The 27238-nt window shown below is 45.3% G+C and overlaps 5 protein-coding genes across 5 annotated transcripts; 4 read left to right on the top strand and 1 right to left on the bottom strand.

Moving 5' to 3' along the window:
- The first annotated feature begins 5093 nt into the window (after positions 1-5093).
- On the top strand, positions 5094-6542 carry LOC133920394 (fasciclin-like arabinogalactan protein 1). Its single transcript, XM_062365015.1, has one exon. The coding sequence runs from the start codon at positions 5135-5137 to the stop codon at positions 6320-6322; it is 1188 nt and encodes a 395-aa protein (XP_062220999.1). The 5' UTR covers positions 5094-5134; the 3' UTR covers positions 6323-6542.
- Positions 6543-11287: 4745 nt separating this feature from the next.
- LOC133920817 (nuclear transcription factor Y subunit B-1-like) lies at positions 11288-12358 on the top strand. The gene is made up of 2 exons (XM_062365383.1): positions 11288-11408; positions 11817-12358. Exons 1-2 carry the CDS (start codon positions 11288-11290, stop codon positions 12356-12358), a joined length of 663 nt encoding a protein of 220 aa, XP_062221367.1.
- A 6253-nt stretch (positions 12359-18611) lies between these two features.
- On the top strand, positions 18612-19382 carry LOC133921334 (nuclear transcription factor Y subunit B-2-like). Its single transcript, XM_062366155.1, has one exon. The coding sequence runs from the start codon at positions 18612-18614 to the stop codon at positions 19380-19382; it is 771 nt and encodes a 256-aa protein (XP_062222139.1).
- Positions 19383-22096: 2714 nt separating this feature from the next.
- On the bottom strand, positions 22097-24849 carry LOC133921333 (tRNA (guanine(9)-N1)-methyltransferase). The gene is made up of 3 exons (XM_062366154.1): positions 24357-24849; positions 23476-23835; positions 22097-22682 (listed from the first exon to the last, which is right to left on the bottom strand). The coding sequence occupies exons 1-3, from the start codon at positions 24765-24767 to the stop codon at positions 22296-22298; spliced, it is 1158 nt and encodes a 385-aa protein (XP_062222138.1). The 5' UTR covers positions 24768-24849; the 3' UTR covers positions 22097-22295.
- Positions 24850-25665: 816 nt separating this feature from the next.
- On the top strand, positions 25666-26454 carry LOC133920395 (early nodulin-like protein 21). Its single transcript, XM_062365017.1, has 2 exons — positions 25666-25846; positions 25964-26454. Exons 1-2 carry the CDS (start codon positions 25666-25668, stop codon positions 26419-26421), a joined length of 639 nt encoding a protein of 212 aa, XP_062221001.1. The 3' UTR covers positions 26422-26454.
- The last annotated feature ends 784 nt before the right edge of the window (positions 26455-27238 follow it).

Here is a 27238-nt window from a genome sequence, read left to right on the forward strand (position 1 = left end):
ATTAATCCTCTTAATTTTTTTCTTCACTTGTGAGAAGAGCTTGACTATCTTAAGATCAATCTTTTCATCACTTGATGTGCTTTGATCATTCTCTTCATTACTTTCTTCTTCATCATCATTATCATCTTCACTTGAGCTTGACTATTGCTCTTGTCTCCTTATCCTTTCCTTCACGTGTTGGTATTGAGCTTGCTTTCTTGTGAGAGAAGATTTTTTATGTAGAAGCTTCAACCCGTATGTTCATGATCATCTTATGAGTGGTGATCTTGTTAAAAACTTGTTTTGAAATCATCTTGTTCATGTCATAGTTGTCGTAGATGATAGAAATTATCAATTTTTATTTTAAAAGAAGAGTTTAAAGTATTTTTCTCATCATTTAATCATCTTTAATTTACATCAAACCTAATCATCTATCTCAGTCCTACCAGTACCGCCTCTGAATTATAGTTGGATCTTCCCCTTGCGTCCATATGCAAGAATACAACATGGATGGAAACGTTTAAATCAAGCTTTTTTAATCCCGTACCGGACAACTCATGTTCATACAATGGTAACATCAGGTAGCATCCAAGACACACCGTGAACACCGTGATTCTTAGCCCTACTGTTTGACAACCTCACCACGAAAAACTGGGCTCACCATTGCAAAACCAACCCCCAAGAGTAAACATCACACCACCAAGAAAAAGAGTAAATTGTCAACAGTTAACTCTTTTCTGCAGTCCTCCGCAAAACTTCTGAAACGAATAAGCTGCTGCAGCTTAAGAAAGGAGCCAAGCTTTTCAGAAACTACAGTAGATCAATCAATGTCCGACATGTTTAGCCCCTATTTGGTTAGACTTTTTTATTCCAGAAGCTAGAAAAAACCTAACCAAACATAGCCTAAAAGATTGGCTAGAAGCTCAACCAAACAGGCTGCTGAAAAACTGGTTTTTAAAAAGTTGAAAAGCTAACTTTTAACGAAATAAACTTAAAACTGAGAAACTAGTTTAAATTTTTTTTTCTAACTTTTATCGTGTTAAGTAGCTAAAAATTTATTTAAAAAACCAATAGAAAAAACCATCAATCATCAACCAAAAGTCAGAAACCAACTTTTTTTAAAAAAAACTAAAAGTCTCAGTCCAACTAAATATAGCCTTATGCTGGAGGGCACCGCGGCGGGGCTTGTTTATCTGAAGACGCGCGTGCGGCTTCGCCATCGGATCCCAGCAGTGGCCGGAGAATAGGGGCATCGGCGGGCGCGAGGCTAAGGCCGCAGGCGGAGTTCGGTGTTTCAAATGCCGACCACCGAACTAACCAACACCGCGCGACATTCGGCCCAGTGGTTTTTTGGCCCGGTTACATTTCGTCTACTGCTACAGATAACCAGCTCAGGAAGTAAAAGGTCCATAATTGTTCCAGTCTGGGTTTCGGCTAGATTGAGCGGCCTATTTCTTGAATAACATGCAGCCCACTAATGATATATAATCCAAGTTTGACACACATCCAGGCCGACATTTGATTGGGTCCATCCATTTAATTGAACGACCCGATCTTAAATTCGTTGCACTTGCTAATACGGCGAACTGTCCCAGAGTCTGTCTTGAGCTGCCAGGCAACTCATTTAGGATCGGGTCATGGAGCAATGCTTTCTTTGCCGGTCTGCGAGGCAGTGAGCTCTTTTACTGACAAACTAAGTGAAATGTATCTTAATTTACTTATTATAAATAATGGATAAAGTATTATTTTGATTTAATTATGTAATGGTATAAGTAAGTGTGTGTATATATATATATATACTAATTATAATCATGCTAACAAAAGTTAAAGGAAATAGAGTCGGTATAGTTTTATCAAAGTTCAGAGAAAATTGCACTCATCAGATGGTCTAGTGTGTAGTAATTTGTATACAACAGATGATCCGGTGAGCACCTGGAGATAACAACGAAGTATTTAACAGAGGTGTTGAAAATGGGCGTCAGGGGCGGTCTACTCACCGGATAGTCCAGTGATTAGAGGCAGTACACGTCGGAGTATTTTTTTTCATTGGCGACAAAATTTGAATGTTACACCGGATGATCCGGTGTTCAGGGATGTGAACACCGGACAGTTTTCTAGATAAGTCCGTTTTTTGTGCTAGAGAGAAAATGCATACTAGACAATTCGATGATGAGTTGTGTGAGCACCGGAGGCTTCACCTAAACATTTAATAGAGTTGTTGCAAAATGAGGTATGATGCAGTTGTACTCATCGGATAATCCGGTGATAAACCTTGTACTCACTGGAGGGTTTCTCAAAAGATTTCTAGAGAAGAAATTATTGTAATCACCAGATGATATGGTGTTCAGAGACTATACACTCTAGAACATCCGATATTCATGTTTTTCTTTGGACTAACTTTTTCAATAGGGATTTGTTTTGAACTAACTTGTGATAAATTTACATTATGTTTTAGAGATACATGTCTGCTTGTCTTATAATGTGTAGATGATGGATGTAACTTGGTGGTCGACGGCAGGATGATCGAGGTCAAATAGGGTGCTTGGTGTCAGTGGATTAAGGAGGTCGGAAGGAATTGAGGGTGATCCTAACTGTGCACACAGAAATTAAGCAAAGCTTGATAGGTAGGATAAAGACGCCATGTTGATAAAGTCAAGCAAAGAGGATGTCGATGCAGGTGACAAGGCGTCCCGAGGGAGCGGGAGCAACAAAGACTTACGGGTGGTCAAGTTTGCAAGACGGAGCACACGCATCGACATCGAGATACTTGCTTGAGGTTAAAGCAAGCAGCTGTGAGTCACGCTTTGAGAAACGTACGATGCAGTTTCGCGGTTTGGCCTAAAAAAACGTGGGGTGAGGGGTGAAGTGCATGTGGCATCATGGCGGAGCTAGCGTCGAGGCAAAGTTAAGTCGTGAAGGTGTCATGATCGTTGGATAGATGGAGCAGGAAATAGGCAAGAATGCCTCAGTGTTAGGTAGAAGGCTATTATAAGTTAGGGGTATTTTGGAAATAAGGAATATTAAGGACTAAGCTACTTCTCTATCATATAAATAAAGGGATGAAGCTGTAGGTAAGACTTGAGTTAGTCATTTGAGAGCTTAGTGATAGATTTTAGAATAAAGAAGGGAATAGATTTAGCTTTTGTAATAGGTCAGAGTTTTTGAGAGAAAGATACTTTATAATCTGTTTAAAATAGGGCTAACATCTGGGTTTTATGAAGTTAGTTTCTCGGATGAGTTTGTGTTTATCTTCTTTTAGTCTTATTTTTTGGTTTCCTTACTTCTCTGGTAAGTTTTTCGTTTTCAGTCGGTTTTTCTTTTAAGTTGTAGTTTTTCCTCCCTTGTGAAGTTGATCTCTTTGTTGCTAGAGGCATAAAATGTACGTACAATAGTACGAATTTGAGTTTCGCATTCTCTTGCCTCTAAATTATCAACTTGGAGAATTTCTTTACCCGATGACTATCTTGTCGAGTTTCTTTCTTAGTTACGAGCTTTTTAACTAGGATCATGGAATGATTTTAAAAGGAATTTTGTTTTTATATCTCATCCGTAGAATCACATGTTAACAGTTCTTTTTTTCGTTTCTCTTTATTTGCTTCCACTTAAATTTTAATGTGCGTTGAATGAAATAAGAGAGAAGCATATTCAATTCAAAAGAATTTGTTGAGACACCTATTCACTTTTTTTATAGTCGTCCATCTGGATCCTATAGCCCCTAGAAGCCTTTGACAAACCAGCAGGTAGAGAGTAAGTAACGATTACTTGGGGTGCTTTGAGCAGCAACAGTTTGGACAGTGCTCAAGAGACGGCCCTACCTCAGGCGTGACCTGCTTCTTTCCATCCGAAACACTTGTGTTTTTGGGTACAAATTATCGGTTCTCCAACAGGAGCCCCTCCTGCAAGTTTACCATTTCTCTCCGGACGTAACGTGCAAGCTCTGATGATCTGTACACGGGCCGAAATTATCTGCTGCGTCCCGATTTTGCCTGCCGCTCATGTGATCGACTGATCTCGTTTCTCCTTTTCGTCCACCGACTGCACATGCTTCTGTCCAAGAAGTGAACCGCCGGCGTAGTTAAAGAGACGTCGCTGGGGAGGGCAGGCTCCCCAAAGTGATCTGGAGATGACAGTTCGCAATAGCGAAGCCATTTGTCATGTGGACTAAAGTGAGCGGTAGAAACACTGCTTTTGTTGTACACGAACAAAGAACACGTTGTGTGCCGGTCTTTCGCCAATTGTCTAGTCCAATTCTGGAACAAAGTTATGGAGCCTCGTCTTTGGATCTCTCGACCAGTGGCGGAGCTTGCCAAAGAATTAAGTGGTAAAGTTAATCATTATTTCTACAAATTTTGGACTGGGGGGGGGGGGGGGGGTGGGCCATGGCCTACCTTGGCCATAAGGAAGCTCCGCCACTGCTCTCGGCCATACGAATTTTAACCAAGAGCCATTTTTTCTCTATGAAATCGTTGAACAATTGAAAAATGGACCTTCACTCTTGAGGAACACTAGATTATTCCTCACGATATTATTCAGAATGGCAATTGAGAAGGGACAGAAATGGGCTAAATGAGAATTTAACTGGGCCGAGCCATGGCACTGTTCCAAAGCGAAAGCACCCAACTTCTGTAAAGCAGTAGTGTGCAACTTCTCATCCAGGCGAGCAGTCACCTAACTCTGCATCTGAGCTCGATTGAACATCTGAAATGCCACTTGGATGATATAAGTTGCTTAGAAGATCTCTGAAACTTTGAACGTTCATCACACCATTGCAATTAGGGATGCAAGTTTTGTATGTTTTAGATCATTTGATCGACCCAAAACTAAAAATAAAATAAAATAAAGATTTACCACACCCAAATAAATTACATTAGTACTTCCTCAGAATTAACCATTATTTACTCACTTGCATCCCTAATTATAATGCTATGTAGAGACAAATTAGCTGCACTGAACAATGCCGGCGCCAGACAACGTGGCGTGCCGGGGCGTTCATTTCGCAGCCGGTTCCCATATAAGTATATAACCACGGGCATCTCACGCTCTTGCGAAACGCTCCTTGTCTAGTCTCCATCAACACCTCCTGCTCTTCTGAGAACCCCCCCCCCCCCCACACACACAACGAGTAGACGCCGGAGGCATAAGTTACAGAGCAACAATGCGGCTCGCCGACGCCCGCTCCGTCCTCGTCCTCCTCGTCGCCGTCGTCCTGGTGACCACTTCCGTACCGGCGTGCCATGCCACTAACAACATCACCGCCATCCTCTCCGGGCGCCGGGACCTCGCCGAGTTCAGCAGCGAGCTCACGGCCACGGGCCTCGCGGACGACATCAACGGCCGCAACACGATCACGGTCCTCGCCGTGGACGACGCCCACATGGCGCAACTGAAGGCGCGCAACCTCCCGCGTGAAGTGCTGCGCCACGTGCTCTCTCTCCATGTCCTCGTCGATTTCTACGACGACGCCAAGCTGCACCACCTCCCCGGCGGCTCCGCGGACGTGTCCACCCTGTTCCAGGCCTCGGGCGACGCGCCGGGGAGCGCCGGCATGGTGAAGATCGCCGAGCGCCGGGGCGGGCGCGTGGCCTTCGTGCCTCAGGACGTCGGCGACGCGCGGGCCACCGTGTTCTACGTCAGGTCCGTGCACGAGACGCCGTACAACATTTCGGTGCTGCAGGTGAGTGGGGTGATCTCGTCCCCGGCGGCCGAGTCGCCCGCGTCGCCGGAGTCAAGGCACAACGTCTCGGATGTCATGTCCAAGAACGGGTGCGGGCGCTTCGCCGGCCTCGTCGCCGCCACGGCCGACGCTGCCGCGACGTACGATAAGAGCGTCAACGACGGCTTCACGGTCTTCTGCCCGGCGGACAAGGCGGTGGAAGCGTTCGAGCCAACGTTCAAGAAGATCACAGCCGACGCCCGGCTCGCGGTGGTGCTGTACCATGGCGTGCAGGGGCACTACTCCCTGCAGGCTCTCAAGGCGAACAACGATGACTTGAGCACGCTGGCCACGGACGGGGACGAGGACAATGTCGACCTCGCGGTGCGACACATCAACGACACGGTGACGCTGCTGTCCGCGACGCGGAAGGCGGCCAGGGTCACCCGCATGCTCATGGACGCGGACCCCTTCGCCGTCTACATGATCGACGCGGTGCTGGTGCCATATAACTTAACGGCGCGAGCACCGGCGCCGCCGGAACACGGTCTATCCGATGCCGATGGGCCTTCGGGCCGCAAAGACGGTGGAGATGGTCATCAGACGAGTGGCGCGAGCGGTTGCCTATGGCGCCGATTGGTTGCTTCACCGCTTCTGTTCACTCTGTTGGCAGCGTTTGCGTCTGGATGAGAGATCGGTTGGTTGGTTCACCGTCGATTGCTACTAGGTTGTGTGTGTATTCCATCTCTGCTCGAGTTCTCGTCGATTCTGTGTCAATCTTATTGGGGATTTCATGAGTGATTGTTAAGTTCTAGATGCATTGGTTTGCAGTAGAGCGTTTGATCTATCATCTTTACATGCAAACAATCTGTGTTGGCCACCAAATCCAGATCTTGTGATATTATGATCTGACTAGCTAAATGCATCTTTCTAGGTTCTTTTTTGCAATCGCCTTCTTTTGCTTTTTCCTAGGTTTGGAATTTGCTATGCATATTAACGACAATAATCTCACTACATATTTGGGAAACTTTTGAGCAAACAAACCGAAGAAATTACAAAAGATCGAGAAGATGCCTATGCATGCGTTTCCAAACCAAGACATCCCAGATGCATGTCGGTAGTACTCAGTACATCACCCCCGCGGTGTAACGCGATGCAACGAATCGATTCCTTTTGCCCGAGCGAGGCTCAACAGCCTTTGCTGCTGGCCGCTGCACCCTCTTGTCTCCGTAGCACTCTTTGGTGCAGGGAAGCAGATGCATCATGCATGTCTTCCATTTTCAGCCGACATTGATAGTCTCCTGCAACCACGCTGTCTTGCATACACCGATTTGGCAAGCTGATTTCAAAGCGAACATGTAAGATTATAAATCACACCGAGGCTAAGACACGGTTCTTTTCTATTCATTTTGCTTGCTTTTTTTCACGCTGTTGGTCGAAAGTAGTCGTCCTCGAACTAAGCAGGGAGCAAAAAATCTGAATGTGGAAGTCCTTACAACCGAAAAGACGAACAGTGGCCAAGCCTTTCTTTTAATTTGCAGCCAGACTGAGCAGATCAGAGAGAGAGAGAGAGAGAGAGAGAGAGAGAGAGAGAGAGAGAGAGAGAGAGAGAGAGAGAGAGTTGCATTCGCAGTTTAATTTGCTTGTCTAATACGTTTAGGATCATGCAAAAAACTTCCTGAAAGAGTTGCGGAGTACACGGTAGACATGACACTTTTTGTTAAAAGAAGTGTAACTCTGTGTAAGTAGTAGTGATAGTAAGAGAGCATCTTGTGATATTATGATCTGACTGAAACTCTGTCGCCTTATGTTTTGCTTTCCAATTTATCGATCGATTAGCGAATGTTATCGCCGTACGTTTTGATATGTATCCTGTCTCCGTAGTATTCTTTGGTACAGGAGGAAAAGCAGATGCCAGTATGCGACATGCACGCCTTCCATTCTCAGCCGATGTCGATCGTCTTCTGCACCCACACATACACCGATTCTGAAAGCTGAATTCAACATGCACATGTAAGATGGAAGATCACGCCGAGGCTACAGAAAGAAATTGGTACTCCATCCGTTTAGAAATAATAAATATATGTCCTTTTAGAAAAATCAAACTTCATGTACTTTAACTAACATATAGGTTTTGTAACTATAAATGATATATTTCATAAGAAAATCTTAGTTAAAATCTAATTTCAGAAAACAAACACAAAAGAAATATGTCTACTATTTCTGAACCGTCGATTGGAGAAATACCCTCTATTTATAAATTATGGTTATCGATGATTGGTGAACTGTCAATCTAACGAGTTTGTTAAACAAATAGGGGATACTTGAAATAGATGAACCACGAGGAAAACACATGATTTTTTAAAATATGTTTGGGCTCTCTAAGGATAATAAACCTACATCATGTTTATCTTGTATTGATCTGAACCTGTTACAATGAGATATAATTAGACTAGATATTTTTAAAACTAGTCAGTCACTTACTTCTTAACTTATGTTTGCTTCTAATGAATTGTTTGGGCTTATCCTCTGTATGATCTCTGGGCTCTGTATATATATCGAGATATCGTACGTCTACTTCTTATTTATGGAGATAAATCTTCTCAGAGACATCTTGGTTATTTATGAGTAATTTCTTTTCTTCTAAATATCCCTTGCTATATATAAAAATATGCTCTAAGAATTAAGAAAAAACTTTAAGATATATCTTGGTACCTTTTCAAGGACCATAAAAAACCTCTAAAAAGAAAGCAAGAGAGAAACAAAGAGGTTTCTGCAAACTGAGCTGGACTGTAGAGTGGGCATGTACCCGGTTGGGAGTATCTGGAAAGATTGGCACGTTACTAAAGAAATCTACGCACCGGCTTTTAATTCCTCAGAAAAAGAAAATCTACGCATAGGCTTTAGCTTTGCTTACTATTGCACATTTCTATCCGGTCCCAGGTAACCATGATTACTTTTACCAGGGGCGATTAAGCTACTACTTAACTGGACGTCTCCATGGGCGCAGTTTCGATGTGAACATTGTTCAAAGATGGCGATGATTTCAGTCACCGGAGACTCAGGTCGTTGCATATATTCTGTGTACGGTCATATACATGTGAAACTTTGCCATCAATAAACTTTTAAAATTGTCTTTGGAAACATCTAAGAACAATTCCAACAAAACATCTATTATAAATTATTTATATTCTTATATAGGTTTTGTCATATAAAAATTCTTACTACATCTCATTCCCTCCCAATACTCTAGCCTACTCCACTCTTCTCGTCATTATCTACTTTCTCTTTCCCCAATTCCAATAGCTTGCATTTTGGAGATCAGTCATGGAGAATGACCTTTGAGATCTAGAGTTTGCATTCGGGTTGTGAGCATCCGGGTGTGTACGATAAGCCTAGGGGAAGGGAAGGTGGGTGGCCGCCTCCTGCTTGTGCCGGCATCACTACTGTCGTGCTTCTTGTCTTCCGAGTGGTTCGCCCCCTCCTCCTCGTCGTCGTCCTCCAATACGGCGTGGTCGGGGGCGAGGAGCTGGGGCAAGTACATGGTGGCCAACGCGCTGCAGGAGGCCTGCCGTCGTGACTAGACGGCTAGCACGTGGCGTCGCTTGTTGAGGGGTTCTCCGACTTAGCGATCTCCTTGGCGGCCGTCGCCGTTGTGGCCTTGACGAGGCTCGTGAAGGACTTGGATTTGCCGGCGTAGAAGTTGGACAGCCCTCTGCTGTGGTTCATCAGAGATCTTGGTCAGTTCTTGGAGAGGATTTCAAATTTTTTTGTCAGGACTAGTTCATGAGCTGCTCACGAGATGAAAGATTTGGGTAATGCGTTGCTAGCACATACATATCGGATTTTTGTTTGCTTATCGCCTTGTTGGATTTAAAGTTGATTAATCACCAAATATCTCAACTTTATCCGCATGAGCAGCAACAAGATGGTGCGAGCGCTCGGAAGCTTGGCGGTTGGGTTAGAAGGTGGCACGAGCGCACGAGGGAGAAGGCGGTTGAGGGATGGTGTTAGGAGAGAGACACGTTAGATTTGACGTGCGAGAGGCTGAAGATAGAGGTCACTCCAAAATGACGATGTCGTGTCTATTGAAGATGGTTTTTTTTTAGTATTTTAGCTATACAGTGAAATGGAGGATCTCCTGTAGATGCCCTAATGGGTTCTCGTCTTGATGCTAATCACGGCATTTGCTCCGGGCAGAGAGGAGCACCGAGACTTGAGACCCCTGTGTACGGTCATGTACATGTAGCACTAAACCCTTTCATTTTTTTTAAATATTTAATTTAAAACATAAAAATTACATATGTGGATTTATTTTAAAATAATTTTATAGTATTACAAACTTACTGAGTTATATAAATATATTATAGTTAAAAGTAATAATAAAAGGTAGTATCAATACTGTGCTATGTCTAGTATTTTTTATTACAGGGAGTACGGATAGTCTGATGAGTCGCTTCATCTTCGTGGCTATGCAAACTCGGCTCATGGCGGCAGGGTCAGCCTACTACATAGCCCAAGTTACCTACGCTGCGTGCTGGCCTTTGTTAGATCTTGTTGGCCTGTTTAACTACGGTTTGGGTCAAAATATCATCTTTCGAAGGTGGACACATTAAGTCTTTCAGATGATCTTTTGGTTTTGGGCCGAAGATAACAGTAGATTTTTTAAGGAGAAAAATAATATAGCAGCTGATGTATTCTTTTTTTTCTTTTTCTTTATATAGCTCCATCATTTATTATACTTTAGGTATTTCTTGAGAGAAATTATTGCTTTCAAGATGTGACTTGGAAGGATTTGATACTTCAAAGATTTTCTTTGGAGGTATTTAATACTTGAAAGATATCCTACTTGAGAGGATTTAAATACTTGGGAGGATTTAATATAATTTATTTGAAAGATATTATTGGGAAGCATTTAATTTAATCTATACTACTATACTAATATAAAATATAATTTATGACAGATTTAAACGATCTTCATCATTCATCCGAGTTATTCAAATGTTTACCGTGCAAAATTATACCTAGTTCATCCTTCCAAAAATATTTTCAATCTCTTTACCCACAAATCTAGAGATTAACCCATCATTACTCACATAATTAATTATATTATTTACCTTATATGCCTAGAGTCCCATTATTTTGCTCCGTGGGTTACTCCAAACCGACGCACGCCAGCAAGTTGACCCTCTAGCCTCGAGCGCGCCCGACGTCGCCGCCCACGTCCGCCTCGTTAAACGGGTTGCCCTCCCGAATCGTCAGCAATCACACGGTGCTCTGCGACCCTGCCCTGCCGGTAGGTGAGAAGCGAACAGAGATGCAGGGCAGCCGGGGTCTTCAAGCGGTTTGGGTTTCGATCGTGACGCATCCATGCATTCGCCGAAGCTGCAACCTGGCACGCATATCTCCGTCGCTTCGCGACACCACGGCACCGTCCGGCGTGTGGCTTCTTGCGTCCGCTCCTTCTTGCGTCCAAGCAGTAGCAGCCCCTGTTTCGTCATAGAAATTTAACCCGGCGCTGCTAGTATAAATAGGGAGAATCCCAGGGAGAGAGAGAGAGAGAGAGAGAGAGAGAGAGAGAGAGAGAGAGAGAGAGAGAGATGTCTGATCCCTCGCCGGAGTTGGAAGAGTGGAATTTCCATTTGATTCCAGGGGATGGAGGCGGCGGCGGGGCGGCTGAGGGAGCTCGGGGAGAAGCCGGAGGCGGCGGCGCTGTCGGACGTCGGCGCCATCGTCGCGCTCCTCGAGGTAATAAGATTTTTTCCCTCAGAATTCTGTGCACTGTTAGAGCGTCTCATTTAGCTTCCGTTCGAGGGGTGGGCACGCGTTTGCATGTGTGTGATGGATCGCTGGTCGTGGTCTCGTGGATGGGGTGGAATTCGCTTGGGCGGAGGGGGTTTAGCGTGGTGATTGGTGGGGTTGCTGCGGAGAGGCAGCGGGTTCTGTCGTACGTGTGGGAGATTTGAGTTCATAAATTACTAGGTTTTTTATGTTTGAGCCTGGATTTGCATGTTTTTGCGAGCTAGAAACTCGAAGGGAACTAGCAACTGGCTTTTGGGTGTGAAATTTGCGAGGTGAATGGTCACGTCTGAGTGTCTGACGAGGTTACTTGTGATGCTTAATCTGCTTGTTCTTGAATCTCCCAAAAAAGAATCTGTTTGTTCTTGTTTTCGGGTCTCAGCAGGTGGTAGGAAGGGCGGCCGTGATGAGAACAGGCCGGCCGAGGGCTCGGACGCGGAGGATGACACCGCAGGCAACGGGCTGCCGATGGCCAACCTCGTGCGCCTCATGCGGCAGGTGATCCCGACGAAGGCCAGGATCTCCGCGCGCGCCAAGCAGCTCACCCACGACTGCGCCATCGAGTTCGTCGGCTTCGTCGGCGGCGAGGCGTCCGAGCGGGCCATGGCGCAGCACCGCCGCACCATCGCGCCGGAGGACTTCACGTGGTCGTTCCGGAGGCTGGGGCTCGATAACTACGTCGATCCCCTGACCACCTACATCCGCCGCTACCGCGACTACCAGAACGCCGGCGGCGCCAGCAGCATCCTCGCGCCGCGCCCTCCCCCCAGGGCGGCGCCGGGCGCGCCATGCTTTACCGATGAGGAGATGCAGTTCCTGAGGTCGGTAGTCCCTCCGCTGCATCAAGGATACGATGCCGCGGTAAGCTCGTCGATGCACGTGCCGCCACCGGTCGCGCACGGCTATGGTTATACTGGATACATGTGACAGTTCGATCTGTTGCATGCATAGACGTCCTGCCATCCATGCCGTACGAACATGCAGTGGTTTTTTTTTCATAGAGCATATCAGGAATAAAAGACCGGCTTAGCTGTGTGTATCCCTATGTTGTCGATCGTGTGTTGTATATGCTGTTTGTCTTTCATGGATCACAGAAGATATAAAGTTATAAGGTTTTTTACAGGAATAAAGGTATAAATTAAAGCCTGTTGTTTGCGTAAATGCTGTAGATATAGCTAGCCAAATTACCTCTTCATCAAAATTTAGTCATATTTGACGTGTGTATCGGGTGAAAATGAGCAATTTTCATGGTGCAAATTATTATCATATCTATGTATACGAATATGTAGTAATTCTTATTTCGAATTACTCAATTCATATATATCACAATACATACTACACACGTAAAAAGATGGTTTTGATGCTGATGTAGATTTCTGAATGTCTAAATATATAGAAACATATATACTCACATTAAAAAAAATGTAATGTGAACTAGCTAGGCAAATCATGCCATACAAGAAACACATCCTTTATATCTGATTAACTTGTAGCTAAGGACACCTGTATAAATTTAGCATTCTCTCGTAATTTAGCTAGAAACATTTGCGTGTGTTGTACTATCTGTCTTTGTGGATGGGTAACCAACTAACCAGTGCATTTTCTGGTAAGTTTGAGGCAAATGGGAAAATCTTATTATCTCTCGCGAAAATAAAAAATCTCTAATATAACCCAGTCTCCATGCTGTGCCATTTTTGCCTTGAATGCCAGAGAAAAGCACGCAAACAACATGTTGGTACGTGAACAACAAAATATCGTCCTTTTCAACGTATATATGCACCCATTTTGTAGACTTATATATAGAAAATTACGTACATAGATTTGTTCGACGACCTCCCCAAAAAATAAAGCATATATTTGCTAGGCATGATTATTTTTTACTATAGTTATAGGTCGATCATGCATCTAGATTAACGGTACACAAATATGTGTGGTTAAATAATGGGACATCATATGTGCGCCCATGCAACAAATGGGATGCTTTGCGATTAACGATTATCTGTAGATGTCCTTAACAGGAACACACATGTATGGGTATGTGGTAGTGTGCATGTGATGTGTGGGATTTGTGCATATGCGACGTACCCATCTTATGTGCATGCAAAGACTAATTGCAATATTTTTTTACCATAAAAAAAGAAAAATACCTGCACTGCGCGTTTGCGACTTGGAAGACATTGTGCAACGCATACGTTTGACGGGAAATTTTCTGCTTACTCCTCGTATGCACATTGAAGGTACTACTGCGACTACATCTTCTCACTCCCAGCCGAGATGCATCTATCTATCCTAGATCCTAGTTTCATTCTCCAAGGGAAACGAACCCTCCTTCAGTCATCTCACTTGACGTTAGTCCAAGGCTTGTTGCGTCACTATTTCATCTAGGAGTATTGGTTTCTGAAATGTATCGAAGGAATATCAGTATCCGATACACAGATGTTCGTAAGTATACGCGCATCGTAGACACAGGCCTTGGAATGGTGCTGCAGGTATGTTTGCCCGCGTGAAGGGGGAGACGAGAGCCGCTGCAGAGCAAGGCTGGCAGGAGCACAAGGCTCGGGAGGAGAGGCAGAGCAGGGGCTAGTGGCAACCGGATCAGTGGTGATGGGATTCGTATTCTCTGATTTTATTAAAACAAAGTCACTAGATACATAGTGTCATAATATTAGTTTTTTTTAACCGTTAGAGCTGGAATGGACGTACTAGATTATCTGCTATAAATAGTTCTATAAACAATACAATTACTACATTATTTTGCTATAGTAAATCACTACAGTAAATAATGATAGATACTGTTCACCCGACTCAGATTATATATTTTGATGACTTTGTTTCACAGCTTTAGAGGATACAAATCCGTGACGATGGTGCTGCCAGAGAACATAAGTACTAGTGATGAAGCCGTTGCTGCTGTACACGTGGAGCGTGCGAGGGAGTTGATGCGTGCCCTGTATGCTGCATGTTGTTCGTGTATTCGTGAGATGTACAAGAGCAGGATCTATCTTCCAGCTGTAACAATCTCTTTACCGTGAAGCGTTGAATAAACATGAGATTACGTGTGTTACTTGTACATGGTGTAATGAGCACACTGCTGTCAGGTCCTCAAACATTAATTATGTAATTAGACACATACATCTAGTTCTTAGATATGGACATTCAGTCCATAAATTTATGTATTTAAGAATCTGAATATGAAGTTCGAAGATTCATAAATTTACAAGACATTACAAATTTATATGTTAGATACATTTACCGATAATAAATGTGTGACTAAATTATATCTCTGCACTTAATACGTCAGAAAGAGTGGATGTACCTAATAAAACCACTGAAGACTCTAAATGCAATTAAGAGGGAGAGAAGTATGATCACAAGTGATAATGTTTTTATAAGTATCTACGAAAGCAGAATAGTAAATTCAAATCAATTTAAAGTTGATTGACACCTAATAGATACTCAATATTCAAGGCCCGTGGATGCTCAACATCCCTGATCCAACACAAATGTATGCACTAATTTAGGTGATGTAACATCGGAACATCCTAACTCTATTGTTGCGAGAAATCATGAGGAGTTAAAAGGGTAAATAAAATATTCACAAAACTATATTTATTCTGAAGAATCATACAATGGAAAAACTACAATTATCGATAAATATTTCTCTTCAAAATTGCCGAAGATCTTCAACTGGATCCAGGCCATAGTCCATGGTCATGGCAGAGTGCCTTAATACTCGGACTGGAGGTAGAATTACACTCGTTCAATAAAAAAGATGTATTTACCACAGCAATACCTACTCTCAAAATATCCTCCCTGTGATCACAATAATTATGTTGTACTAGTTTATCAGAATCATCTACTATTATTTATGAAGATAATATTGCTTGTATCGTACAAATGCTTACATGTTATATATATAGTGCAATATCACATAGCATATTACCCAAAATTATTTTATCCTCGTGAATTACATAAATGGAGGATAGATATTTTACAAACAATATCATATAATAATCTTATAGATTTATTCACTAAGTCTTTACCAATATATTTATTCCATTCATAAAATTGGTATGAGACGACTTTAAAATATGCAAAGTTTTGAAGGGAGTAAATCCCATACATAACCTGTTATGATACTCACATTATAAATATTACACTTTTTTTCTTTATGAGTTTTTTCAATATGATTTCTCATAAAATGTATTTAATGAGACGATATCAATGCAAATAGATATGCCACATCATTTTCTCCTAATTTTTTTTCACTAGGTTATTAAGAAATTTTTGTTGGTATATTACGATTATCTCTCCTCATATTTTCCCATATATTTTTAAGTAGATTTCATTACGTTATATACAGATGACCATATTGATCAAAGAGGGGTATTATGAAACAAATTCAATAATCAATTGGACACCCATTAGGAAAAATATCTCCCTAATATGATATCTATTGGGGGAAGGATGACTCCTCGAAGTGATATAAATTTATCTCTTTATTATGTATAAATTAAATATGAGTGTAATGAAAGAAATATAAGTTCATTCTTTGCTCTCTATTGTCTCTATTACGGTATACCGTAATTCCTTTGCCACTCTCTGTTTTGGTTGTAAAACCTACGATAATGGTTTTAGAGCCCTCTTATAGAAAAAAAAAAATACAAGCAAACAATTATATGTTTGTCGTTATCGTTTTTATCGTGTCTTCACCTTTGAGGACAAGTACATAACACAATAATTTGATTTACAAACTATTCATTTAGGATAGCGCAAAAGTTCAAAGGGAGGCTGAAATTTTTAAATCTCGTATCATTGGTCAAGCCTATGAGTATGCTGTTACTGATATGGCCAGCTCACCTAGCATTCTTGCTTTCAAGTGGCTTCGTGCAAATAGAAGACACAACTTGAAGCGCTTCTTATTTGGAGAGAGGTGATTGACATCCCAAAAGTTATGTTTTTCAAATTTAGCTAAATCATAAAAATTACTGGAGCAGTTTATCCCTTCCAAACACGATCTAGGTTAGTTGGTGGTAGCGCCCAAGGTTGCCAAGATCGGGTTGTAGGTAGGATGTTTTTTTTTTTTTGCTTGACATGCATGATCAAATCATATAATCATGATTCTATCAGATTTTAAAAATGCATATATTTGAGAAATGATACTTATAACGTTGATTTTGATAAATTTAGTCATTTTTTATAAATTCGAGTCACTTTTTCACAATAATTTCAATTCAACTTAGTTTAATATTATTTATTCATAATTCTATCATTTGACTTGGTTAATCATAGGGTTGTCAGAATTGAAATCCTATGTTTGATCATACTGATCATATGTAATTCTACGCAATTTACTTAATAATACATATAGGATCGTGATCTTATAAAATTAAGATCCACAAACCGATTTACTCCCATGCCAGCGTCTAGCCCAGCATCCCAGTAGGCAGTCCAGTTAGCTCCGTGCCGTCGCGCATTGGCGCCTCCGGCCCAGCTGCTTCGGCCTCGGACTCATATTTGCTGCAATCTGTGTGGTTCTACTTCTTCCGCTTTAGCTTTACGCCCGCGTCACTTCCCGCGCGGATGATGTATAGTATTCTCAGTGATTATGCTGTTACTGATACGCAGTGAGCAGAGCACAGTGCATACGCATGCTTGCCACGTCATCACATCCAGGTTTTGAAGGGTGCAAGGATGATGTATAGTATCCTCTCCATTTACCTTTACTTATCACTGTTTTTACTGTATGATTTTAAAAAAGATTTATAGATATTTAAAACTTTTTTATTATTAGATTTATCATGAAACAAATTTTACTAGTTTATATTTTTAAGTATTTATAAATCTTTTTAGAAAACATATGATCAAATTTGCTACAGTAAAAATAAAGTAGCAAGTACAAGTAAACTGAGAAAGTATATGGGGATGTATAGTATATGGGTATTGCTAATTTTCAGATGCCTAAAATTGACGATTTTTTCAGGGGACAAATTGCATGCGTCCGATTCCAATATAATGATTAAAAAACTAAGCAGTTACTGTTCATCTTATTCCTCCTTTGTTTGTTTCTTTCTGACTATTTCTTCCTCCCGTAGTGCTCTCCATTCCGTCCGTCTCCAGCGGCTCTTCCACCATCGGATTCGCCGTCACCATCCCTCCATCACTAACCAATTCATTTTTAAGCTCCCTTGCCCACCACTCTTCCAATACCTATAAGATCAGCACCAACGTTGTCGCTCGTCGCACCACCAAACCGTCGTCCACCGCTAATCCAGTTGACATCCCTAACCTCTCTCTAAATTTGGCATCCTAACCCCTTCCTTTAATTTCGGCAACCCTTGTGTTCACATGGACCATTGAAATCTCGTAGGAGGCGTGATAGTGTATATGAGATGGCGATACAGAAGATCCAATTTTTTATTAGCGGTATAGTAATATTTCTAGCCTAGTACAGTAGTGTGTTACCGAGGTAGAAACGGTGGGCTCTCCGAGTAAGTCTGGAGCATTTAAAAGTGTTGGATGTGTGTTGGGAAACAGCAAAAGCTCTTGGTTGGCCGTTGGCTTTTCACTCTTCAGCTAGCAACGTCCCTGCTTGGCTTTGCATACCCCCATGAACGTCTCAAGCAATTGGAAAACACCTAGTGGGCACGATTCGTTTTCGAAAAACTCCAAAATGAAATTGTAAGAGTGGTCTAGTTTACGTACGATGCATTGGCATTTCTCGAATATGAATCCATCAAGTACCAATGTTAGATCGAAAAATCATGCACGTGTGAGACTGCGAGGTTTGAAAAGTAAGCACTGGTACGTACGTTGAACCGAGCGAATCTGTACGCATACTACCGTACCCCTGACCTATACATTCATGGTGGTACAACAGTACACTACTCAGTCTACCCGATTCATCCATTTTCACGTTCCATACCTATCGCATACGTGACAACTCACCCGTGCAGACGACGGAGCAGTAATTCACAGAATCCTTTGCCACCTGTCATGAACAGGGGCCGGTGCATGCATGCCTCTCTAGCTAGAGTAGCTTGCTGGCTACCTGGTCAACACCTCGTAGCTTCCTATTTAACGTATCCTCACACATCACAAGAACGACACACTAGTACACTACCACCACATTATAAACAGCCCCCACTACTCACGAGTCGCAAACAACCCTAGCTAGCCAATGGAGGCCAGCTTCCCCGCCGGCGCGGCAAATGGCGGCAACAACAACGGCGCCGGCGCGCAGCGGGCTCAGCAGGCGCCGGCGATCCGGGAGCAGGACCGGCTGATGCCGATCGCGAACGTGATCCGCATCATGCGGCGCGTGCTGCCGGCGCACGCCAAGATCTCGGACGACGCCAAGGAAACGATCCAGGAGTGCGTGTCGGAGTACATCAGCTTCATCACGGGGGAGGCCAACGAGCGGTGCCAGCGCGAGCAGCGTAAGACCATCACCGCCGAGGACGTGCTCTGGGCCATGAGCCGCCTCGGCTTCGACGATTACGTCGAGCCGCTCAGCGTCTATCTCCACCGCTACCGCGAGTTCGAGGGCGAGGCCCGTGGCGTCGTCGGCCTCGGTGCCGCGCGTGGAGGCGGCGCTGGCGACCACCACCACCACCACCACTCCCACTCTATCAAGTCCCGCGCGCCCGCCGCCAGCATGGTGCCGCACCACCACGACATGCAGATGCACGCGGCCATGTACGGACCGGGGGCCGTGCCCCCGCACCATGGCGGGTTCGTCATGCCGCACCAGGGCCAGTACCTGCCGTACCCATACGAGACGTACGGCGGCGACCACGCCATGGCCGCGTACTACGGAGGCGCCGCGTACGCGCCCGGCAACGGCGGAAGCGGCGACGGCAGTGGCAGCAACGGGAGCGGGAGCGGGAGCGCGTCGCACACGCCGCAGGCCGGCAGCTTCGAGCACCAGCACCCGTTTGCGTACAAGTAGTTGATCTAGCCCTGCATCTGCACCGCACGCAGGCATGCATCGTATGCGGTAGCTGACTAGTACTTCAAATTATGTTGCCATCTAGTAGTAACTTGATTTCCTTAGCTAGCTAGATCAAGGGCTTGCTATGTTCGGATGATTACTAGATTATTTCCTGCTTTCAGTTTGACCGTCGTTTATGCATCTTCTAATCCCCATTAATTGTTGTCTAATGGAACAGTTGGTACGATGATGTCCTTTTAACTTGAAGCGGATTGTTATACGTTAGAATAGTGGCCTGATGAGAGTGCCTACTTCGTTCTGTGATGAAAGATGTGCTCTACTGCCACAAGTCTACAACTTTTTTTTAATGAAACCGACAGAGTTGCCCGTTGTATTAATAAGAAGACCGGATAGATCAAAAGAGATTTTAACAAACCCAGAAAAAAAAGGGCAACGAGAGCCCCAACACAAAGGAAAGGCATATTCTCGCGCTACAAGGTGCCCAAGGTGGCGCGCATCAGCAAAAGCCTAGAGGTAGGCCTCGTCCTTGATGGAGCGAACGATTTGGGCTGAGGCCTGCTCTCGGTGGTAAAAAATGTGCCGATTACACTCGTTTCAAATCTCCCAACAGACTACTCCTTTCACAATGTTTATCCGCGCCCAACATTACGTACAAACTTAAGAATACTGAAATCGAGTGAAAAAAATACATAGAGATGACCATGCTACCTCTAATCAATGCAAGAATGAGAGCAAGTAACTCACCAGCGTTAGAGTAAATGTATACATGCACTCAAAGGTATAGCAGTAAAATAAGAGAAATTTTACGGTGGTCCAAAATTAATATGAGCCATCTATTTTTAGAGTCTAACGGTCCAGATTAACCAGGATACTACTCATTTCTCACCGGTAGTATAGGTAGTATATGTGAGTAGTATGGTAGTATTAGGGTTATTTTTGGGAGAAAAATATATGGTATGAAAGTAATATTTCATTACCGTTTTAATATTTTAATATATATTTGGCATGAGAGTTCATTTGCTACCCATCAGCTAGGGTTAGCGATCCAATGTTTACGACGTCGATCTTTCTATTAGCAAAAGTATGGTGGGTAATTTTAACAAAATTATCATAATTACCAAAATATCCAATTACGTGGATCGTCGGATTAGATTTATACTACCTCCTACCTCTAGGTAGTATGGACCACCATAAAAAAGCTCTAAAATAAATCATAAAGTATCTTTGGTTACCACAATAGACAAACAATTTGAGACAGATACTCCCGAGGCTATGAACAAATATTACGAAACGGAGGGAGTAGCAAAAGAAGGGGCCTGACACCTTTTCGTGGGATATGTTGCGAAATAGCCATCGCCGACCACCACTCGTAAATAGTAACCGAAGGCGATCACAGAATGGGGTCAATTACCGGCTGGGCAAGCCAGAGCGCAACGAGACCCCAGATGCGTCTGGTGAACCGGCAACCGACCAAGAGGTGGTGGGAGGTCTCCGGAATGCGCCGGCAGAGCACACATAAAGTGTTGGAGGACCATCCTCTCATTGCTAAGCGGTCCGAAGTCCATAGTCTGTTTTGGACGGCTGGCCAGGCAAAGATCAACTTTTGTGTAGGAGCGTATATGCAAATGCAAAAGTTTATCTTGCACAACTTTAGTCGTTCATTCGCTGTGTTGCATGCTAGCTGATCAAATCCTGCAAGTGAACGCTGCGAAATACGGGCGGAGCGTGCTCCGAATGAAGTTACTCTGAACCAACCGAGAGAGTGAGCCGGGGAGGACATAGCCATAGGCCGCCAAAGGCGAGGAGTGTGTGGCCAGCCGCAACGTACCGTACCGTACCGCCGTGTGCTAACTCGATCAGCGTACTCATCGCACGACGAATCGATCAGTGACGGTGCATCAGACGTGCGGAACCCATCGTCCAGTGAACTTGCGCGCGCGTACGCTAGAAGATATTTTGATGGCTCCGGACGGGGAAACGGCCGGCCGGCCGGTTGCTGGGACGTGTAAGCTAAGCTGAGCGGGCACGTACGGTTGTGTGGTGGCGTACGACGTCACCCGTTGTGGTTGGGAGGGGGGGAGGGTAGCGCGCGAGGCGAAGCTGCTCGATCGGCCGGCCGGATGGCTTGCGCCAGGCGCAACGAGGCACGCGCGACAAGTGCCGCCATATGCACGCAGCTTCCGCTCCAGCTATGGCGGGTTAATGTATTCTGGCTGCTGGCTGCAGCTGCTGCTGCTGCATGCATGTATCAGGGTCTTCGTTTCGTTTCCCCTGCTCCAGTGCATGCTCTGCTAGCTGCCGCTTCGGGAACTGCAGACCGCAGGTCGCCTAGTTTTGTGAGCTCTCTCTCTATTTCTCTCGCGCGCGCGCTCTGCTAGCAGCTCCTTCCATATGCTTCGGCCTACGTCTCACTCTCTCTCTCTCTCTACTGTACGCACGACCGCGTGAGGTCAGGTCTATTTTTGTTGCTGCACGGCTGCACGTACCGCCTGCTGCGAGCGTGACGAAATATCTGCGTCCCCTGTAGCCATGCATGCATGCAGATGCTGCAGCCGGCGCCATGCGGAACAGTTTACCCGTAGTTGTTATGTACGTAGCCACAACAGCCCAACGTGCGTACGTTTGATTGTCAAATCCCAGAGTTCTTTCACTCATTCGGTGCAGTAAGGGCATCATGCTTCTCCCGTTGAAAAGATCAGAACGTCACCAGGTTGCAAGGCGTTGGGCCCGTTGTAATAATGATGATTAAATAATGGTTTGGTCCAAAAACACAACAGGAATACAGTAGTAAAATACATCGATGTCAGGAAGGCCCCCCATAAATCCAAATGAACAAGGCTGTTCTGAAAAACAGTGGCAAACGTAGGGTTCAATATTCTTCGGTCCTCGCCACTGTTGCCTTTGCACTGCTCACTGCTCAGCCTGGGGGTTAGCGTCCCCGGCAGGCGTCGCCTCTGCTACAGCACCGGAGGAGAGATCCCCAGCTTCTCCGTTTTCAGGTCTAACGCACTGCCTCTTCTTAGAGACATCGAGTTCTTCATCCTCATCATCACTCACCTCCTCATCAAAACCCTTGTTGAGGTCACCCTTGTTGAGGTCTTCCTCAGAAAGATCTCCATTTGCAGCCCCTTCCGCCGCGCCATCATCATCATCACCCAAGCATACTTTCACTCCATCATCTCCAGCTTCAGCTTCTCCTCGCTTCCTCTGTGGGATCACATGGAAGAATGCAGTTTTCCAGTCCCTTGTTTCCACAAACTTTAGCATTATTTCAAACACTTGGTTAACTGTAAGAACCTGCATTATTGGCACACAAGGAGATCGATAATCTTAGTACAAGCTCTCCAGAGTTGCAGACTCCAGACCAGATATTCTAATGTCAACGACTTCTTCATGAACTAAGTAAAAATTCAGATGACTATTTGCTTAGACAGTCCAATGAAAACTATATGGCGACTTTGGCGGTAGTAGTAAGCACCATACATTGTTCTCACTAGTTCAGTGCAGCATTCAAATACGAATCTTCAGAAAATCAGCAAAAAAGCACAACTGTGGTATTTTTTCCCTAAATATTATTAAGAATATTTTAACATACTAAGAAACAATGTCTCGTAACAAAGGTCTTTGTATAGTATGAGAGACATTATCACAATATCTGGGCATCTTGGAAAGACACAGTGGCTGCGAACTAAGTATAGCTCAGTTAGTTATGATCTTTATGGTGGAATCTGCTCACTCGAGTTCAAGTACAAAACTCGGCAGGGGTGGTCGCATTTTCTTGAGATTAAATCCCAAAAGAAATATTACATGCATATGTTGTTGCATTCAGTGATCAAAACGTGTACCTGTGCTTATGTCTCCAATCTTATTTAGACGTATGCTCAGACATAACCGCGTGGATGTGTATGAGTAAGAGTGTGGTGTGCGTGTGTGAGTGCGGGTATGCGTCCGAATTATACTCTCTCTCTCAAAAAAAAAAGGACACAGTGGGTACAGATTCGAAACAAAAAGACCAATACATTGAACTAAGGTTATAGCGAGGCAAGGTAACATTTTTCCTTGCAAAAGGAGGAAACATCCGTATGCTCACCTGAGAACTTGACATCTTTAAATAGTTTCCGATAGGAAGCTTCGCTGATTGAATGCCCTGCTCAACTGCCTTTTTCAGTGTTATGCCTTTCCATCGGTTTCGATCCACCAGGCCACCAATGATGTATATTTTTGACATGTCCAGGTCATCAAGCATATTCTCAGCATCCGCTGTAAGATACACAAGGTTTTCTTTACGATCTTCAAATGCTTCAAGATAAGGCTTGGCCTCTTTTTCAATGATCCACTTATCATACCCAGGAATTCTCTGAAGATGGGTCGCCATTTCTCCATTGCAACCTGTCAACCGCAGGTGAGCTGGGTTTGCAGATCTCCCATTCACTGCATAGCAGTACATAATCTGTAACTTGAATTAGTTAATGTGTAACAAGTTTTCTCACAGTATTACCTACACATCCATGGTTGCAGAAGGTATGGGGCTAGACTGCTAGACAGAGATATTTACAATACTATGCAATGCAGACAGGTAATAAAGCCCTTTGATCCACTATCTCAAATTTGTAAAAGAAAGAAACACTGGCACAGCAAAACTAAGTTTGTTAGGTCATTCTGTAATTATTTATGGAAGATGCATACCTCAAATTTACTACTCTGGCAGACAAGGTTTCCTGATATGTGAACATTAGAAGACTCAAGGCATTAGTTAAACTATTCTTAGCTACCCATTTTACAACAACTGATGCTCTTTCATATATCAAATCAATCATTTTCATTAGAGGAACTACTCGTGCATTCCCTACAGGGGAGACTATTTAAACCTTCAAGAATCACACTAATTATAGATGAAATATAGTGTCAATCCAACCATCACTGTTACTTCGTTGCAATTCAAAACATACTACCAAGAGAAGGCGGATCCACCTGCTGCGTAAGGCTATGGATCTCGTTGGGCCGCATGAGATCGGCGAACTCGAGGTCGAGCACCACCTTCTGGCCCGCGCCGTCAGCCGCGCGCCGGAGCCGCTCGGCGCGCGCCCCGCGCTCCTCCGCGCGCCGCCCCACCCGCTCGCGCCGCGTCTCCCGCCGCGCCGCTATCATCTCCACTCGCGCCTCATCCGATGGCGCGGTGGCCAGCGCCTCCCCCCACTCGCGCCTCCTCCGCTCCACGTCAGCGCGCCGGCGCTCCTTCTCCGCTGCCTTCCGGGCCGCCTTCCGCTCCGCCTGCCGCTCCTGCTTCAGCTGCTTCTTCCTCGCGCTCTTCGATAACGCCGGTAGCTGTCCCCCGTCTTCCGCTGCGACCGCGGTTCGCTCGCTCTCCGCGTCGTCAGCCATCTCAACGCGCCGCCGCCGCCGGAGCAGTCGCTGGGTTCGGAGAGGGTTTTGGTTTTTTTACTTCGACGAGGGACTTGACCGAAATAACCTGGCCCAATTTTGTGCTTGGCCCTAATTGGGCCACATTTGCGGCCTAAATTTGGCCCAATTGACGAAGAAGAAAATCACTGACGTCGTTTATTTCCTCTTCTATCGGCTCAACTATCCCTGATGGATGATGATACTTTATCCGAAACTAGTTTGTTTGGTAGTACTTTTGGTAGTTTCTGCTTGCAGCGCCGTTTAGTCTAGCCTAGTGTTGCTACCTTTCGATACGTTTTATGTTTCTCGTTCTATCCTTTTTACGATGGATGTAAGACAATACAATGTTTATGGTTCCATTGCATGGTAATAGAAATGAGGTTCCTCGTTTTTTTAATAAAAAAATGGCCCAACTAGTCAGGCAATGGAGGCCATCTACGATGTGCGTACTGTACTGTCGCTTCGCTCCATTGACCGGTTGGCTAGGCTTAACTTCCTCTAAAAAAACTAGTCTTTAACTTGACGGTTACTACTAGATAGACTGGAACCCAAACTGCAATGCACCAATCTCTCCGGCTCTCTTACCAAGTCAAGCGCCAATCACGGGCCGTCCAAGCGGACGCTGGAGAGCACGGATCAACGGCACCTCTCCAACTACCCCGCCATTTCGCACGTACGCAACCCTCCCCCCCCCCCCCCACCCCCACCACTCTGCCTCTTTCGCCGGCGCCAAGCCGCCACTCCCCTGGGCAGTGGGCACCCGCTATATAAACCCCCCACCACGGTTCACACAGAAGAACTCCAGTCCAAGGCTCAACTTCCTGTAGCACTCGCGTGCAGAGATCTTGTTCGAGTTCCATCCGCTGCACGTGAGTCAATGGCCAGCCTCCTCGCCGTCGTCTTCTCCTGCGTCCTCCTCGCCGCCTCGGTGTCATCGCTGCCGCCGTCGGTGTTCAACGTCGGCGACGAGCGGGGGTGGACGGTGCCGTCGGGCAACGGCACCGAGACGTACAACCACTGGGCCAAGAGGAACCGCTTCCAAGTGGGCGACGTCCTGGGTAAGTAAGCACTCAGCAGCCACATCCACGTTTCACAAGACAATGCAGCTAGCGTTCTTGATTATTCTCGCGTGCTTTATTATATGCAAACCAGCGTGTCTGATTTGCGGTGCGCAGATTTCAAGTACGCCAACGACTCGGTGCTGCTGGTGAACCACGACGACTACAAGCAGTGCAGCACGGATAGCCCGCTGAGCCGGTTCACGGACGGCGACACCAAGTTCACGTTCGACCGCTACGGTCTCTTCTACTTCGTCAGCGGCGTCCCGGGCCACTGCGAAGCAGGGCAGCGGATGATCGCGCGCGTCAAGGCGCCCTCCGCGCTGACCGGTGCCCCTGCCGCGGCGCCGGGGATGCCGCCCTCCGTCGGTGGCAGCATCGGCGGCGGCGCGTCCAGCCCGGTGTCATCACCCGGCGGCGTCCCTCCCGGGTCCAGCTCCACTACCACTTCCACCCCGAGCCCGAGCTCGCTGCCCCAGGCCAGCGGCGCGTCTAGGTGTATTCTTAGCGTTGTTTCCTCCATTGTAGTAGGGCTTGTGGTTGTGGGTGTCGTCACTCTGTTCGTGTTGGTTTGAGCTTAGACGTCTGGTTTCTCGATTGGTAGTTGATAGTGCGATCGGTTTAGGAATTAACGTTACTTTTCCCAGATCTAGGAGGAATGTCAGGAAACTGTATGGCGATTAGGCCAGTTGCTTAGGAGAGAAACCTCAATGTAATTCATTTTCGTCAATACATAAATGTTGATTAATCTACCAATGTCAAATTTGACTGTGCAAACGGCGACGTTGAGTTGCACGAGGAGTTTACGGTTTGAACGGTTTAATCCCAGTTTTCCCGGCAGGCCAACCAAAGATATTGTGAGCCTGGCAACTTTGCTCTTGGTGCTAGCAGTAACCGTTTGGGTCATATTGGCTGTTCGGCATAGAGGGGGAAAATTCTACTAGCTCTTAATATGCATGGGCTATTAAGATCTGTAAATGATTACCAAGTAAGAGATTGACGAACGAGATTAGTCATGTGTTGCGCACGATGGATTGTATTTCCCGTTCGGCATGCACGACGACGGTACATGCATGCAAGTTGGTTTGACTGCCTCCGCGCGCGTCCAACTGACTCCCACTTTCGAAGCCGGTAGTTACCAAGTTGCGCGGTGCCCGCCGTATGCTGTACGTGGCGGGGTGGCGGCTGTGCCCGGTGCACGGTGATGATCCGGCAACCCGCGCGCGATGGCCGCGGCCGAAACTGGGGTTGGTTTGAGCATCTGGCTAGATCGACCCGAACAAACGCATTGTTGTTTCTCCTTGTGCAGGTGAAGGATACACACCTGAAGGCTGAAGCCGTCGGACGATGCCATTCCAAGCCAACATGCTTCTCTTAGCTTCAATGGACGTT

Source organism: Phragmites australis, chromosome 6, assembly GCF_958298935.1.
Source record: "Phragmites australis chromosome 6, lpPhrAust1.1, whole genome shotgun sequence".
NCBI classification, from domain to species: domain Eukaryota; kingdom Viridiplantae; phylum Streptophyta; class Magnoliopsida; order Poales; family Poaceae; genus Phragmites; species Phragmites australis.

Excerpts from the sequence above, each read along its gene's own strand:
- LOC133920395 (XM_062365017.1), top strand. The coding sequence starts at position 25,666 with ATGGCCAGCCTCCTCGCCGTCGTCTTCTCCTGCGTCCTCCTCGCCGCC. Across the intron at positions 25,847-25,963 it reads CCAAGTGGGCGACGTCCTGG|ATTTCAAGTACGCCAACGAC; the intron begins GTAAGTAAGCAC and ends TGCGGTGCGCAG.
- LOC133921333 (XM_062366154.1), bottom strand. The coding sequence starts at position 24,767 with ATGGCTGACGACGCGGAGAGCGAGCGAACCGCGGTCGCAGCGGAAGAC. Across the intron at positions 23,836-24,356 it reads TCCATAGCCTTACGCAGCAG|ATTATGTACTGCTATGCAGT; the intron begins GTGGATCCGCCT and ends TTCAAGTTACAG. Across the intron at positions 22,683-23,475 it reads TAAAGATGTCAAGTTCTCAG|GTTCTTACAGTTAACCAAGT; the intron begins GTGAGCATACGG and ends CCAATAATGCAG.
- LOC133921334 (XM_062366155.1), top strand. The coding sequence starts at position 18,612 with ATGGAGGCCAGCTTCCCCGCCGGCGCGGCAAATGGCGGCAACAACAAC.
- LOC133920817 (XM_062365383.1), top strand. The coding sequence starts at position 11,288 with ATGGAGGCGGCGGCGGGGCGGCTGAGGGAGCTCGGGGAGAAGCCGGAG. Across the intron at positions 11,409-11,816 it reads ATTTTTTCCCTCAGAATTCT|GTGGTAGGAAGGGCGGCCGT; the intron begins GTGCACTGTTAG and ends GGGTCTCAGCAG.
- LOC133920394 (XM_062365015.1), top strand. The coding sequence starts at position 5,135 with ATGCGGCTCGCCGACGCCCGCTCCGTCCTCGTCCTCCTCGTCGCCGTC.